This window comes from Saccoglossus kowalevskii, chromosome 2 (assembly GCF_978046115.1).
Source record: "Saccoglossus kowalevskii chromosome 2, keSacKowa6.1, whole genome shotgun sequence".
Lineage (NCBI taxonomy): Eukaryota > Metazoa > Hemichordata > Enteropneusta > Harrimaniidae > Saccoglossus > Saccoglossus kowalevskii.
This window is the reverse complement of record NC_140642.1, coordinates 42,591,691-42,610,092: the sequence shown is the minus strand read 5'-3', so window position 1 is coordinate 42,610,092 and position 18,402 is coordinate 42,591,691. Positions and strand designations below refer to the sequence as shown.

Below are 18,402 nucleotides of genomic sequence, written 5' to 3'. Positions count from 1 at the left end.
TCTCAGATTTGTTCATTTTGTAATGATATCTTTAATTCTCTAATTTCGGTGAATATTTTTGTAATTTTTGGTAAAAAGTGATATTTTCGACTTCTTGTTGAAAATCGCAAGTCCAATTGCTTTGATATTACATATATAGGTACTACATGTGGACTCTCTCAGATTTGTTCATTTCATGATGATATCTTTAATTCTCTAATTTTGATGAATATTTTTGTAATTTTTGGTAAAAAGTGATATTTTCGACTTCTTGTTGAAAACCGCAAGTCCAATTGCTTTGATATATTATACATATAGGTACTACATGTGGACCTCTCTCAGATTTGTTCATTTTGTAATGATATCTTTAATTCTCTAATTTTGGTGAATATTTTTGTAATTTTTGGTAAAAAGTGATATTTTCAACTTCTTGTTGAAAACCGCAAGTCCAATTGCTTTGATATTACATATATAGGTACTACATGTGGACCTCTCTCAGATTTGTTCATTTTGTAATGATATCTTTAATTCTCTAATTTCGGTGAATATTTTTGTAATTTTTGGTAAAAAGTGATATTTTTGACTTCTTGTTGAAAATCGCAAGTCCAATTGCTTTGATATTACATATATAGGTACTACATGTGGACTCTCTCAGATTTGTTCATTTCATGATGATATCTTTAATTCTCTAATTTTGATGAATATTTTTGTAATTTTTGGTAAAAAGTGATATTTTCGACTTCTTGTTGAAAACCGCAAGTCCAATTGCTTTGATATATTATACATATAGGTACTACATGTGGACCTCTCTCAGATTTGTTCATTTTCTAATGATGTCTTCTGTTCTTTAATTGCCATGTGCATTGCTAACAGCGGAGCTATCTCAGCCGACAGGCTGCTTGTTTATATTCTAACAAGACACTTCACGATGAGCGTCTTTTGCGGTCAGTAATATTTCCAAAATGTTTTGTTTACTATTGGTGATCCACTCCGCTAGAATTGCCCTTAAAATCACGTTTGTTTGCGATCCGCCCCCCTAGGATTACCCTTAAAATCACTTCTGTGTGTCTGTGTGGGTGATTTCCAGTGTTTTCACGTATTAATTATTCTGTGATTATTTTGGCATGGCCAATTTTGCTCAAACTTTGCAGGTAGGGCACACCTTCACCCTAGTTATAAGGAAAAATCTGAAAAAAAATATTCTGGCCCAACATTTCCATGGCAACAGCCAAAAAACTGATTTTTTTTAATACCTTCACGCCAAATGTATCTCACCCTACATTTCTACGATTAAGTAGCTTATTCTACTCAGTCTTAGTGTGGGCATAAATTCACTGGGTTTTTAGCTCCGCTGTCGACTTTGTCGAGCGGAGCTTATCATATGAGTGATTGTCCGTCGTCGTCGTCCGTCGTCCGTGTCAATGTTTTACTTTTTCGACTTCTTCTTGAAAACTACAAGCCTAAATGCTTTGATACTTGGTGTATATGTACCTTGGGTAGACCTCTCTTAGATTTGTTCATTTCATGTTGATATCTTTAATTCTCTAATTTTGGTGAATATTTTTGTCATTTTTGGTAAAAACTGATATTTTCGACTTCTTGTTAAAAACCGCAAGTGCAATTGCTTTGATATTACATATATAGGTACTACATGTGGACCTCTCTCAGATTTGTTCATTTCGTGATGATATCTTCAATTCTCTAATTTTGGTGAATATTTTTGTCATTTTTGGTAAAAACTGATATTTTCGACTTCTTGTTAAAAACCGCAAGTGCAATTGCTTTGATATTACATATATAGGTACTACATGTGGACCTCTCTCAGATTTGTTCATTTTGTAATGATATCTTTAATTCTCTAATTTTGGTGAATATTTTTGTCATTTTTGGTAAAAACTTATATTTTCGACTTCTTGTTAAAAACCACAAGTGCAATTGCTTTGATATTACATATATAGGTACTACATGTGGACCTCTCTCAGATTTGTTCATTTTGTAATGATATCTTTAATTCTCTAATTTTGGTGAATATTTTTGTCATTTTTGGTAAAAACTGATATTTTCGACTTCTTGTAAAAAACCGCAAGTGCAAATGCTTTGATATTACATATATAGGTACTACATGTGGACCTCTCTCAGATTTGTTCATTTTGTAATGATATCTTTAATTCTCTATTTTTGGTGAATATTTTTGTCATTTTTTGGTGAAAAGTGATATTTTTGACTTCTTGTTAAAAACCGCAAGTCCAATTGCTTTGATACTACATATATAGGTACTACATGTGGACCTCTCTCAGATTTGTTTATTTCGTGATGATATCTTCAATTCTCTAATTTTGGTGAATATTTTTGTCATTTTTGGTAAAAAGTGATATTTTTGACTTCTTATTAAAAACCGCAAGTGCAATTGCTTTGATATTACATCTATAGGTACTACATGTGGACCTCTCTCAGATTTGTTAATTTTGTAATGATATCTTTAATTCTTTAATTTTGGTGAATATTTTTGTCATTTTTGGTAAAAACTGATATTTTCGACTTCTTGTTAAAAACCGCAAGTCCGATTGCTTTGATATTACATATATAGGTACTACATGTGCACCTCTCTCAGATTTGTTCATTTTGTGATGATATCTTCAATTCTCTAATTTTGGTGAATATTTTTGTCATTTTTGGTAAAAAGTGATATTTTCGACTTCTTGTTGAAAACTGTAAGTCCGATTGCTTTGATATTACATATATAGAGGTACTACATGTGAACCTCTCTCAGATTTGTTCGTTTTGTGATGATGTCTTCAATTCTCTAATTAATTTATTTTGGTGAATATTTTTGTAATTTTTGGTAAAAAGTGATATTTTCGACTTCTTGTTAAAAACTGTAAGTCCGATTGCTTTGATACTATTCATATTGTTCATTTTCTAATGATGTCTTCAGTTCTTTACTTGAAATGTGCATTGCTAACAGCGGAGCTATCTCAGCCGATAGGCTGCTTGTTTATGTCTATTTTCATTACCGAGAAACTTGACCTCAAAGTTGGGGTAACTTTTTACCAGCAACGGTTTTTAACTGCTCTGTGGTTTTTTTCATCTTTGCATTGGCTAATTTTGTTCATACTTGACAGGCAGGTCGTACCGTCACTAATTGAAAAAAAAAATCTAGGCTAACCGCTGCCATGGCAACAGCCAAAAACTGATTTTTGAATACCTTCGTCCAAAATTTATTACCTCCTACCAGTCTTGTAATAGTGTTCATATGATCTTGTTTTTGTTTTTTTTATTTTGGCTACGTTGCGCACTGGTAGGAGATCACCGGCGCCAACATTGTTACACTGTATCAACGTAATCCCAACGCAACTTTGAACTATGAATGAATTGCAAATGCTGCCTTCAATCCAGAAAATACTATCGCAAAGCGGTTAGAAATAATAAATTTAACAGCAAAATACGTCCTAGTAATAAAATAAAGTGACTTCTAAAGACTGAGTGGTTTTTTTTGCTAACTTTGTATACGGGGCTCGGTTTCAGTTATAAACCAATGTAATAGCTTCACGTTCTACCATAATAACAGCCGAAAACATGTTGCTTTTTTTTGAGCGGAGCGGATCGCCAAGCAGCCTATCGGCTTGTTTTATAAACTGGCTTGGCAATTCCCACCATGTCACAGCATTTCGGCTACTTTTCCAACGAATCCAAAATCACTCATAATTTTGTTCACTTTACATTTGTACTATGATTACATTTTAAGTTTTGCATACATGCACACTCACAAAAATACCCCCAGAATTAGCTGCAGTTCTGTAGCTCGCTTGGTTTCGCTGTCGGTTATTTTGTTCGTCGTGGTGTTAACGCGAAACCAGGGAGCTACAGTTCCATCATATGCGAGTTACCATATTTTACCGACCTGAAATCAGGTCGGGCCGTAACAGCCGTTTTTTTTTCATTATTTTCGCCTCAAGTTTCTACTTTTCTACTGTCGATGGGTCCCGAAACTATTTCATCAATTATTTTGAGGGCGATTGTCCGAAATTGGTCGATTTCACGACGAAAACCGCGGAAAACTACAGCGAAATCCCCGCGTTTGCCGCCATCTTGAATAAGTTATCGTGACGTCACAAGGCGTCACAGTTTTCCCATTTCACGCAGTTTTCGTCGTGAAATCGACCAATTTCGGACAATCGCCCTCAAAATAATTGATGAAATAGTTTCGGGACCCATCGACAGTAGAAAAGTAGAAACTTGAGGCGAAAATAATGAAAAAAAACCGGCTGTTACGGCCCGACCTGATTTCAGGTCGGTAAAATATGGTAACTCGCATATGATGGAACTGTAGCTCCCTGGTTTCGCGTTAACACCATGACGAACAAAATAACCGACAGCGAAACCAAGCGAGCTACAGAACTGCAGCTACCCCAGAATAAGATAATTTAATACATAGCCTTGACAAAAAAGCATTATTTTTCCTTGACTTAATATTGAATTTTTTTCTATCTGTGTAATTCCATGTGGAATTCCTAATGAGATTTGAAGTTCAGTTCAGAACTAACGGTTTTGCAATATTAGAGGTTGTGAACTTGTCCATGGAGGCTGCAGATTAATAAATATTGTATTCACTGACATTTATTTTGTATTTACACTTGTAATAAGTTCCACAGTATTTCTTACTGGTGTGACTACAGTGACTATAGTGTGTAGTGTTTTTGTTTTGTCGAATGTTGTCAGTTGTTTGTTTTGTGTTCTTGGAATTCTGTACAAAAATCAACAAGGGTTAAATAGGTATGTCATTTCCATATTTTGCAGTATATCGTAGACAGTACTTGTATAGTCTGTTCTCCAGCATAAATATTGGATTGTTCGGAAGCATGAGATTGTAATGTACATTTCGTTCATTAACGTTGTACGATGGATGACGCTTTCTCAGGGGCCTTCAGAGTCCTATGTCCTAGTCCTTCCTATGTCCTGACCCGTTTACTTACTTGTTGTAAGTGTCTGAGTGGTATATGAAAATTGAGACCAAGTAAACGTCAGAATATTAAAAAAAACAGAAACCTAAAAATCAGTTGCCCATGCCAAGAAATCCGCTGAATCAAAACAATCTGTCAGCTGTCGCCGTCCACAGCATGATTTTACACATCGAAATTGAGAATCACAGGTGTATACATATTGCATAGAAATGGACACTAAATACATCTATCCTGGCCAGCAATCAAATCATCAATCTTCATGAGTGACGTAACTGACATTTCCATCTATTTACTTCTATTCCCACTATCCTAAGACGCTCAAGTGAATTTTGTCAAATTCGCAAGTGTGCGTATTTTCGTACAGTGACGTAAACATTGCTACAATCAAAGACGCGCTGAACAGAAAGTCCATTCTGGGCTGGTATCATTGTCAAATTTTGGGGAGTAGAGGACTATTTATATGGGAGACGTTACAATACGGAACTATTTAAATTGTTCGATTTGCATATAAAAATCATTTATTGGAATAGAGCATGTTCCATATTCACCAAAAAACAAAATTGTTATGTTTATAGACACACAACAGACTCGATACAATAGAAACCGTCCTATCCGAGTGACCTGCGTTCTTGAAAATCGAGTCTTATCGCCCCTGCGTTTCCGAGCAAAAAAACGTTGAGGCCAAAAACGACCAATTTTCGCCCAATCTTCGATGAATTTTTCATAATTTAGCTAATTCAATCCAGTATTTATTAGAGACGTCCGGAGAACCAAAATTTAGGACGTGAATCGCTGCGGCGACGAAAAATCAGCGAAAATGGCCAAGGGGGTGAGGGACTGCATTTCAAAAACATATTTTATATATAGGGTATATAATTAGGTGATTACCGGTACCGGTACTCTTCAACTTATGTATATTGTTAATCTGTATGCATAGATGACCTTCAACCCATGCTATGGTCTTCCCTCCCTTTGTAGTGCATCCTCCTTCCTCATGCTATGATCTGCCCCACATATGTAATGATATCCCACTCTGTGCTATGATCTGCCCCACATATGTAATGATATCCCCACCCTGTGTTATGATCTGCCCCACATATGTAATGATATCCCCACCCTGTGCTATGATCTGGCCCACATGTGTAATGATATCCCCACCCTGTGCTATGATCTGGCCCACATGTGTAATGATATCCCCACCCTGTGCTATGATCTGGCCCACATGTGTAATGATATCCCCACCCTGTGCTATGATCTGCCCCACATATGAAATAATATCCCCACCCCATGCTATGATCTGTCGCACATATGTAAAGATATCCCCACCCTGTGCTATGATCTGCCCCACATATGTAATGATATCCCCACCCTGTGCTATGATCTGCCCCACATATGAAATAATATCCCCACCCCATGCTATGATCTGTCGCACATATGTAATGATATCCCCACCCTGTGCTATGATCTGCCCCACATATGTAATGATATCCCCACCCTGTGCTATGATCTGCCCCACATATGTAATGATATCCCCACCCTGTGCTATGATCTGGCCCACATGTGTAATGATATCTCCAACCCTGTGCTATGATCTGCCCCACATATGTAATGAGATCTCCTCCCTGTGCTATGATCTGCCCCACATGTGTAATATCCCCCACCCTGTGCTATGATCTGCCCCACATATTTAATGATATCCCACTCTGTGCTATGCTCTGCCCCACATATGTAATGATATCCCTACCCTGTGCTATGATCTGCCCCACATATGTAATGATATTCCCGTCTTGTGCTATGATCGGCCCCACATATGAAGGGACTGTGTTTCAACGAATGATGTTTTGGAACTATATCTCTGACATGCTTTTATGATTCATGTTCAAACTTTATATACTTTAATTCTTGATTACTTGAGTGTACAATTACTTATTAGCAACTTAATTTGATACTTGCAATGCAAGTACTCTGGGTGCACCTTTATAAAATGTGTTCATTTTGTTTTTTCTTAAAAACTACCTGCTCAAGAAGACCTGTCAGATTTATTAATTTTGGGGTGATACATGTACAATTATTTGTTTTTAATAGTGAATTTTCTGGCATTTTTAGTAAAAAATTATATAAATTGACTTCTTGAAAACTGCCTGTCCTGTTACTCATCATTTAATAACATTATCAACTTAAAAAGACACACAATCTCCAAAAACGGTGGAGTTATTTTGAGCATGTGGTCGCTTGTCGATTATTCTTACGATCTGATGTTATTTGAATAACACATTACTGTGTAATAATCGATTAATTTTTTTCTCAGTTAACAAGTTTTCAAGTGGTATTAGCCAATGATGGTAGCAGTACATATGCTATATATTTATACGATGATGAAAATCAAAGCTCAGAGATAAATGTAGAATACTGGCCACTGAGTGGTTTCTATGCTGGAGACAAGTCTCGATACTATAACGTGCCTGTATCTGACGTAAAAGATGTTTACCTTCTCAATAGGTAAGAATGGTGTGAATGTAAAACTCTTCATCATTGGGCAGCCATATTTTAGCTTCGCTGTCGACTTTGTCGAGCATGATAATATCTTTAATTCTCTAATTTTGGTGAATATTTTTGTAATTTTTGGTAAAAAGTGATATTTTCGACTTCTTGTTAAAAACCAAAAGTCCAATTGCCTTGATATTATTTATATAGGTACTACATGTGGACCTCTCTCTGATTTGTTCATTTCATGATGATATCTTTAATTCTCTAATTTTGGTGAATATTTTTGTCATTTTTGGTAAAAAGTAATATTTTTGACTTCTTGTTAAAAAACGCAAGTCTGATTGTTTTGCTATTATATATATAGGTACTACAGGTAGACCTCTCTTAGATTTGTTCATTTCATGATGATATCATTTTTTGTCATTTTTGGTAAAAGTGATATTTTTGAATTCTTGTTGAAAACAGCAAGTCCGATTGCTATACATACTATACATATTGTTCATTTTCTAATGATATCTTCTGTTCTTTAATTGAAATGTGCATTGCTAACAGTGGAGCTATCTCAGCTGACAGTTTGAACAATATATACGTTCTTGTGATATAGAAATATTATTGTCATGGTGTGATTTGATTACAGATATTCCAATGTAAACACATTAGGATTTTGGATGTGGCAGATTGGTATGGAAGATATGGGTAATAGTAATATTGTGGAACCAACAAATACAGACATCTCATCTGGTGATGGGGATTCAGTTCAACCAAGTACACATGATAATATTAATCCACCAGAACCTGATATTGCTGGTAAAGAGTTTAGCCTTATTACATTGTGAATTATTGCACTCCCAGTTACTCTGTAAGATCTATAAGAATACAGTACTACTCAGGAATACATCTGTATATTACAGGGAAACACAAGTCAGGAATACATCTGTATATTACAGAGAAACACAAGCCAGGAACACATCTGTATATTACAGGGAAACACAAGTCAGGAACACATCTGTATGTTACAGGGAAACACAAGTCAGGAACACATCTGTATATTACAGGGAAACACAAGTCAGGAACACATCTGTATATTACAGGGAAACACAAGTCTGGAACACATCTGTATATTACAGGGAAACACAAGTCAGGAACACATCTGAATATTACAGAGAAACACAAGCCAGGAACACATCTGTATATTACAGAGAAACACAAGCCAGGAACACATCTGTATATTACAGGGAAACACAAGTCAGGAACACATCTGAATATTACAGGGAAACACAAGTCAGGAATACATCTGTATATTACAGGGAAACACAAGTCTGGAACACATCTGTATATTACAGGGAAACACAAGTCAGGAACACATCTGTATATTACAGGGAAACACAACTCAGGAGCACATCTGTATATTACAGAGAAACACAAGTCAGGAACACATCTGAATATTACAGGGAAACACAAGTCAGGAATACATCTGTATATTACAGAGAAACACAAGCCAGGAACACATCTGTATATTACAGGGAAACACAAGTCAGGAACACATCTGTATATAACAGGGAAACACAAGTCAGGAACACGTCTGTATATTACAGGGAAACACAAGTCAGGAACACATCTGTATATTACAGGGAAACACAAGTCAGGAACACGTCTGTATATTACAGGGAAACACATGTCAGGAACACATCTGTATATTACAGGGAAACACATGTCAAGAACACATATGTATATTACAGAGAAACACAAGTCAGGAACACATCTGTATATTACTGGGAAACACAAGTCAGGAACACATCTGTATATTACAGGGAAACAAAACTCAGGAATACATCTGTATATTACAGAGAAACACAAGCTAGGAACACATCTGTATATTACAGGGAAACACAAGTCAGGAACACGTCTGTATATTACAGGGAAACACAAGTCAGGAACACATCTGTATATAACAGGGAAACACAAGTCAGGAACACGTCTGTATATTACAGGGAAACACATGTCAGGAGCACATCTGTATATTACAGGGAAACACAAGTCAGGAACACATCTGTATATTACAGAGAAACACAAGTCAGGAACACATCTGTATATAACAGGGAAACACAAGTCAGGAACACGTCTGTATATTACAGGGAAACACAAGACAGGAACACATCTGTATATTACAGGGAAACACAAGTCAGGAATACATCTGTATATTACAGAGAAACACAAGCTAGGAGCACATCTGTATATTACAGGGAAACACAAGTCAGGAACACGTCTGTATATTACAGGGAAACACAAGTCAGGAACACATCATTCTGTATATTACAGGGAAACACAAGTCAGGAACACGTCTGTATATTACAGGGAAACACATGTCAGGAACACATCTGTATATTACAGGGAAACAAATGTCAAGAACACATCTGTATATTACAGAGAAACACAAGTCAGGAACACATCTGTATATTACTGGGAAACACAAGTCAGGAACACATCTGTATATTACAGGGAAACAAAACTCAGGAATACATCTGTATATTACAGAGAAACACAAGCTAGGAACACATCTGTATATTACAGGGAAACACAAGTCAGGAACACGTCTGTATATTACAGGGAAACACAAGTCAGGAACACATCTGTATATAACAGGGAAACACAAGTCAGGAACACGTCTGTATATTACAGGGAAACACAAGTCAGGAGCACATCTGTATATTACAGGGAAACACAAGTCAGGAGCACATCTGTATATTACAGGGAAACACAAGTCAGGAACACATCTGTATATTACAGGGAAACACAAGTCAGGAACACGTCTGTATATTACAGGGAAACACAAGACAGGAACACATCTGTATATTACAGGGAAACACAAGTCAGGAATACATCTGTATATTACAGAGAAACACAAGCTAGGAGCACATCTGTATATTACAGGGAAACACAAGTCAGGAACACGTCTGTATATTACAGGGAAACACAAGTCAGGAACACATCATTCTGTATATTACAGGGAAACACAAGTCAAGAACACATGTGTATATTTTAGAGAAACACAAGTCAGGAACAAATCTGTATATAACAGGGAAACACAAGTCAGGAACACGTCTGTATATTACAGGGAAACACAAGTCTGGAACACATCTGTATATTACAGGGAAACACAAGTCAGGAACACATCTGTATATTACAGGGAAACACAATTCAGGAACACATCTGTATATTACAGGGAAACACAAGTCAGGAACACATCTGTATATTACAGGAAAACACAAGTCAGGAACACATCTGTATATTACAGGGAAACACAAGCTACCGTAGGAACACATCTGTATATTACAGAGAAACACAAGTCTGGAACACATCTGTATATTACAGGGAAACACAAGTCTGGAACACATCTGTATATTACAGGGAAACACAAGTCTGGAACACATCTGTATATTACAGGGAAACACAAGTCAGGAACACATCTGTATATTACAGGGAAACACAAGTCAGGAACACATCTGTATATTACAGGGAAACACAAGTCAGGAACACATCTGTATATTACAGGGAAACACAAGTCAGGCACACATCTGTATATTACAGGGAAACACAAGTCAGGAACACATCTGTATATTACAGGGAAACACAAGTCAGGAACACATCTGAATATTACAGAGAAACACAAGTCAGGAACACATCTGTATATCACAGGGAAACACAAGTCTGGAACACATCTGTATATTACAGGGAAACACAAGTCAGGAACACATCTGTATATTACAGGGAAACACAAGTCTGGAACACATCTGTATATTACAGGGAAACACAAGTCAGGAACACATCTGTATATTACAGGGAAACACAAGTCAGGAACACATCTGTATATTACAGGGAAACACAAGTCAGGAACACATCTGTATATTACAGGGAAACACAAGCTACCGTAGGAACACATCTGTATATTACAGGGAAACACAAGTCAGGAACACATCTGTATATTACTGGGAAACACAAGTCAGGAACACATCTGAATATTACAGGGAAACACAAGCTACCGTAGGAACACATCTGTATATTACAGGGAAACACAAGTCAGGAACACATCTGAATATTACAGGGAAACACAAGTCAGGAACACGTCTGTATATTACTGGGAAACACAAGTCAGGAACACGTCTGTATATTACAGGGAAACACAAGTCAGGAACACATCTGTATATTACAGAGAAACACAAGCTAGGAACACATCTGTATATTACTGGGAAACACAAGTCAGGAACACGTCTGTATATTACAGGGAAACACAAGTCAGGAACACATCTGTATATTACAGGGAAACACAAGTCAGGAACACATCTGAATATTACAGGGAAACACAAGTCTGGAACACATCTGTATATTACAGAGAAACACAAGCTAGGAACACATCTGTATATTCCAGGGAAACACAAGTCAGGAACACATCTGTATATTACTGGGAAACACAAGTCAGGAACACATCTGAATATTACAGGGAAACACAAGTCAGGAACACATCTGTATATTACTGGGAAACACAAGTCAAGAACACATCTGTATATTACAGAGAAACACAAGTCAGGAACACATCTGTATATAACAGGGAAACACAAGTCAGGAACACATCTGTATATTACAGGGAAACACAAGTCAGGAACACATCTGTATATTACAGGGAAACACAAGTCAGGAATACATCTGTATATTACAGGGAAACACAAGTCTGGAACACATCTGTATATTACAGGGAAACACAAGTCAGGAGCACATCTGTATATTACAGGGAAACACAAGTCAGGAACACATCTGTATATTACAGGGAAACACAAGTCAGGAACACATCTGAATATTACTGGGAAACACAAGTCAGGAACACATCTGTATATTACAGGGAAACACAAGTCAGGAATACATCTGTATATTACAGAGAAACACAAGCTAGGAACACATCTGTATATTACAGGGAAACACAAGTCAGGAACACATCTGTATATTACAGGGAAACACAAGTCAGGAACACGTCTGTATATTACAGGGAAACACAAGTCAGGAACACATCATTCTGTATATTACAGGGAAACACAAGTCAGGAACACATCTGTATATTACAGGGAAACACAAGTCAGGAATACATCTGTATATTACAGGGAAACACAAGTCTGGAACACATCTGTATATTACAGGGAAACACAAGTCAGGAACACATCTGTATATTACAGGGAAACACAAGTCAGGAACACGTCTGTATATTACAGGGAAACACAAGTCAGGAACACATCTGAATATTACTGGGAAACACAAGTCAGGAACACATCTGTATATTACAGGGAAACACAAGTCAGGAATACATCTGTATATTACAGAGAAACACAAGCTAGGAACACATCTGTATATTACAGGGAAACACAAGTCAGGAACACATCTGTATATTACAGGGAAACACAAGTCAGGAACACGTCTGTATATTACAGGGAAACACAAGTCAGGAACACATCATTCTGTATATTACAGGGAAACACAAGTCAAGAACACATGTGTATATTTTAGAGAAACACAAGTCAGGAACACATCTGTATATAACAGGGAAACACAAGTCAGGAACACGTCTGTATATTACAGGGAAACACAAGTCTGGATGGAACACATCTGTATATTACAGGGAAACACAAGTCAGGAACACATCTGTATATTACAGGGAAACACAATTCAGGAACACATCTGTATATTACAGGGAAACACAAGTCAGGAACACATCTGTATATTACAGGAAAACACAAGTCAGGAACACATCTGTATATTACAGGGAAACACAAGCTACCGTAGGAACACATCTGTATATTACAGAGAAACACAAGTCTGGAACACATCTGTATATTACAGGGAAACACAAGTCTGGAACACATCTGTATATTACAGGGAAACACAAGTCTGGAATACATCTGTATATTACAGGGAAACACAAGTCAGGAACACATCTGTATATTACAGGGAAACACAAGTCAGGAACACATCTGTATATTACAGGGAAACACAAGTCAGGAACACATCTGTATATTACAGGGAAACACAAGTCAGGCACACATCTGTATATTACAGGGAAACACAAGTCAGGAACACATCTGTATATTACAGGGAAACACAAGTCAGGAACACATCTGAATATTACAGAGAAACACAAGTCAGGAACACATCTGTATATCACAGGGAAACACAAGTCTGGAACACATCTGTATATTACAGGGAAACACAAGTCAGGAACACATCTGTATATTACAGGGAAACACAAGTCTGGAACACATCTGTATATTACAGGGAAACACAAGTCTGGAACACATCTGTATATTACAGGGAAACACAAGTCAGGAACACATCTGTATATTACAGGGAAACACAAGTCAGGAACACATCTGTATATTACAGGGAAACACAAGCTACCGTAGGAACACATCTGTATATTACAGGGAAACACAAGTCAGGAACACATCTGTATATTACTGGGAAACACAAGTCAGGAACACATCTGAATATTACAGGGAAACACAAGCTACCGTAGGAACACATCTGTATATTACAGGGAAACACAAGTCAGGAACACATCTGAATATTACAGGGAAACACAAGTCAGGAACACGTCTGTATATTACTGGGAAACACAAGTCAGGAACACGTCTGTATATTACAGGGAAACACAAGTCAGGAACACATCTGTATATTACAGAGAAACACAAGCTAGGAACACATCTGTATATTGCTGGGAAACACAAGTCAGGAACACGTCTGTATATTACAGGGAAACACAAGTCAGGAACACATCTGTATATTACAGGGAAACACAAGCTACCGTAGGAACACATCTGTATATTACAGGGAAACACAAGTCAGGAACACATCTGAATATTACAGGGAAACACAAGTCAGGAACACGTCTGTATATTACTGGGAAACACAAGTCAGGAACACGTCTGTATATTACAGGGAAACACAAGTCAGGAACACATCTGTATATTACAGAGAAACACAAGCTAGGAACACATCTGTATATTGCTGGGAAACACAAGTCAGGAACACGTCTGTATATTACAGGGAAACACAAGTCAGGAACACATCTGTATATTACAGGGAAACACAAGTCAGGAACACATCTGAATATTACAGGGAAACACAAGTCTGGAACACATCTGTATATTACAGAGAAACACAAGCTAGGAACACATCTGTATATTCCAGGGAAGCACAAGTCAGGAACACATCTGTATATTACTGGGAAACACAAGTCAGGAACACATCTGAATATTACAGGGAAACACAAGTCAGGAACACATCTGTATATTACTGGGAAACACAAGTCAAGAACACATCTGTATATTACAGAGAAACACAAGTCAGGAACACATCTGTATATAACAGGGAAACACAAGTCAGGAACACATCTGTATATTACAGGGAAACACAAGTCAGGAACACATCTGTATATTACAGGGAAACACAAGCTACCGTAGGAACACATCTGTATATTACAGAGAAACACAAGTCTGGAACACATCTGTATATTACAGGGAAACACAAGTCTGGAACACATCTGTATATTACAGGGAAACACAAGTCTGGAATACATCTGTATATTACAGGGAAACACAAGTCAGGAACACATCTGTATATTACAGGGAAACACAAGTCAGGAACACATCTGTATATTACAGGGAAACACAAGTCAGGAACACATCTGTATATTACAGGGAAACACAAGTCAGGCACACATCTGTATATTACAGGGAAACACAAGTCAGGAACACATCTGTATATTACAGGGAAACACAAGTCAGGAACACATCTGAATATTACAGAGAAACACAAGTCAGGAACACATCTGTATATCACAGGGAAACACAAGTCTGGAACACATCTGTATATTACAGGGAAACACAAGTCAGGAACACATCTGTATATTACAGGGAAACACAAGTCTGGAACACATCTGTATATTACAGGGAAACACAAGTCTGGAACACATCTGTATATTACAGGAAAACACAAGTCAGGAACACATCTGTATATTACAGGGAAACACAAGTCAGGAACACATCTGTATATTACAGGGAAACACAAGCTACCGTAGGAACACATCTGTATATTACAGGGAAACACAAGTCAGGAACACATCTGTATATTACTGGGAAACACAAGTCAGGAACACATCTGAATATTACAGGGAAACACAAGCTACCGTAGGAACACATCTGTATATTACAGGGAAACACAAGTCAGGAACACATCTGAATATTACAGGGAAACACAAGTCAGGAACACGTCTGTATATTACTGGGAAACACAAGTCAGGAACACGTCTGTATATTACAGGGAAACACAAGTCAGGAACACATCTGTATATTACAGAGAAACACAAGCTAGGAACACATCTGTATATTGCTGGGAAACACAAGTCAGGAACACGTCTGTATATTACAGGGAAACACAAGTCAGGAACACATCTGTATATTACAGGGAAACACAAGCTACCGTAGGAACACATCTGTATATTACAGGGAAACACAAGTCAGGAACACATCTGAATATTACAGGGAAACACAAGTCAGGAACACGTCTGTATATTACTGGGAAACACAAGTCAGGAACACGTCTGTATATTACAGGGAAACACAAGTCAGGAACACATCTGTATATTACAGAGAAACACAAGCTAGGAACACATCTGTATATTGCTGGGAAACACAAGTCAGGAACACGTCTGTATATTACAGGGAAACACAAGTCAGGAACACATCTGTATATTACAGGGAAACACAAGTCAGGAACACATCTGAATATTACAGGGAAACACAAGTCTGGAACACATCTGTATATTACAGAGAAACACAAGCTAGGAACACATCTGTATATTCCAGGGAAACACAAGTCAGGAACACATCTGTATATTACTGGGAAACACAAGTCAGGAACACATCTGAATATTACAGGGAAACACAAGTCAGGAACACATCTGTATATTACTGGGAAACACAAGTCAAGAACACATCTGTATATTACAGAGAAACACAAGTCAGGAACACATCTGTATATAACAGGGAAACACAAGTCAGGAACACATCTGTATATTACAGGGAAACACAAGTCAGGAACACGTCTGTATATTACAGGGAAACACAAGTCAGGAACACATCATTCTGTATATTACAGGGAAACACAAGTCAGGAACACGTCTGTATATTACAGGGAAACACATGTCAGGAACACATCTGTATATTACAGGGAAACAAATGTCAAGAACACATCTGTATATTACAGAGAAACACAAGTCAGGAACACATCTGTATATTACTGGGAAACACAAGTCAGGAACACATCTGTATATTACAGGGAAACAAAACTCAGGAATACATCTGTATATTACAGAGAAACACAAGCTAGGAACACATCTGTATATTACAGGGAAACACAAGTCAGGAACACGTCTGTATATTACAGGGAAACACAAGTCAGGAACACATCTGTATATAACAGGGAAACACAAGTCAGGAACACGTCTGTATATTACAGGGAAACACAAGTCAGGAGCACATCTGTATATTACAGGGAAACACAAGTCAGGAGCACATCTGTATATTACAGGGAAACACAAGTCAGGAACACATCTGTATATTACAGGGAAACACAAGTCAGGAACACGTCTGTATATTACAGGGAAACACAAGACAGGAACACATCTGTATATTACAGGGAAACACAAGTCAGGAATACATCTGTATATTACAGAGAAACACAAGCTAGGAGCACATCTGTATATTACAGGGAAACACAAGTCAGGAACACGTCTGTATATTACAGGGAAACACAAGTCAGGAACACATCATTCTGTATATTACAGGGAAACACAAGTCAAGAACACATGTGTATATTTTAGAGAAACACAAGTCAGGAACAAATCTGTATATAACAGGGAAACACAAGTCAGGAACACGTCTGTATATTACAGGGAAACACAAGTCTGGAACACATCTGTATATTACAGGGAAACACAAGTCAGGAACACATCTGTATATTACAGGGAAACACAATTCAGGAACACATCTGTATATTACAGGGAAACACAAGTCAGGAACACATCTGTATATTACAGGAAAACACAAGTCAGGAACACATCTGTATATTACAGGGAAACACAAGCTACCGTAGGAACACATCTGTATATTACAGAGAAACACAAGTCTGGAACACATCTGTATATTACAGGGAAACACAAGTCTGGAACACATCTGTATATTACAGGGAAACACAAGTCTGGAACACATCTGTATATTACAGGGAAACACAAGTCAGGAACACATCTGTATATTACAGGGAAACACAAGTCAGGAACACATCTGTATATTACAGGGAAACACAAGTCAGGAACACATCTGTATATTACAGGGAAACACAAGTCAGGCACACATCTGTATATTACAGGGAAACACAAGTCAGGAACACATCTGTATATTACAGGGAAACACAAGTCAGGAACACATCTGAATATTACAGAGAAACACAAGTCAGGAACACATCTGTATATCACAGGGAAACACAAGTCTGGAACACATCTGTATATTACAGGGAAACACAAGTCAGGAACACATCTGTATATTACAGGGAAACACAAGTCTGGAACACATCTGTATATTACAGGGAAACACAAGTCAGGAACACATCTGTATATTACAGGGAAACACAAGTCAGGAACACATCTGTATATTACAGGGAAACACAAGTCAGGAACACATCTGTATATTACAGGGAAACACAAGCTACCGTAGGAACACATCTGTATATTACAGGGAAACACAAGTCAGGAACACATCTGTATATTACTGGGAAACACAAGTCAGGAACACATCTGAATATTACAGGGAAACACAAGCTACCGTAGGAACACATCTGTATATTACAGGGAAACACAAGTCAGGAACACATCTGAATA

The 18,402-nt window shown here is 37.4% G+C and overlaps 1 protein-coding gene across 1 annotated transcript in view; it reads left to right on the top strand.

Moving 5' to 3' along the window:
* Positions 1-18,402, top strand: part of LOC100369079 (nidogen-1-like) — a 104,311-nt gene that overhangs the window by 18,377 nt on the left and 67,532 nt on the right. The window contains exons 4-5 of the mRNA XM_085495757.1: positions 7,249-7,439; positions 8,065-8,234. Coding sequence (XP_085351883.1) covers positions 7,249-7,439; positions 8,065-8,234 — 361 coding nt within the window. The remainder of the gene's footprint in view (positions 1-7,248; positions 7,440-8,064; positions 8,235-18,402) is intronic.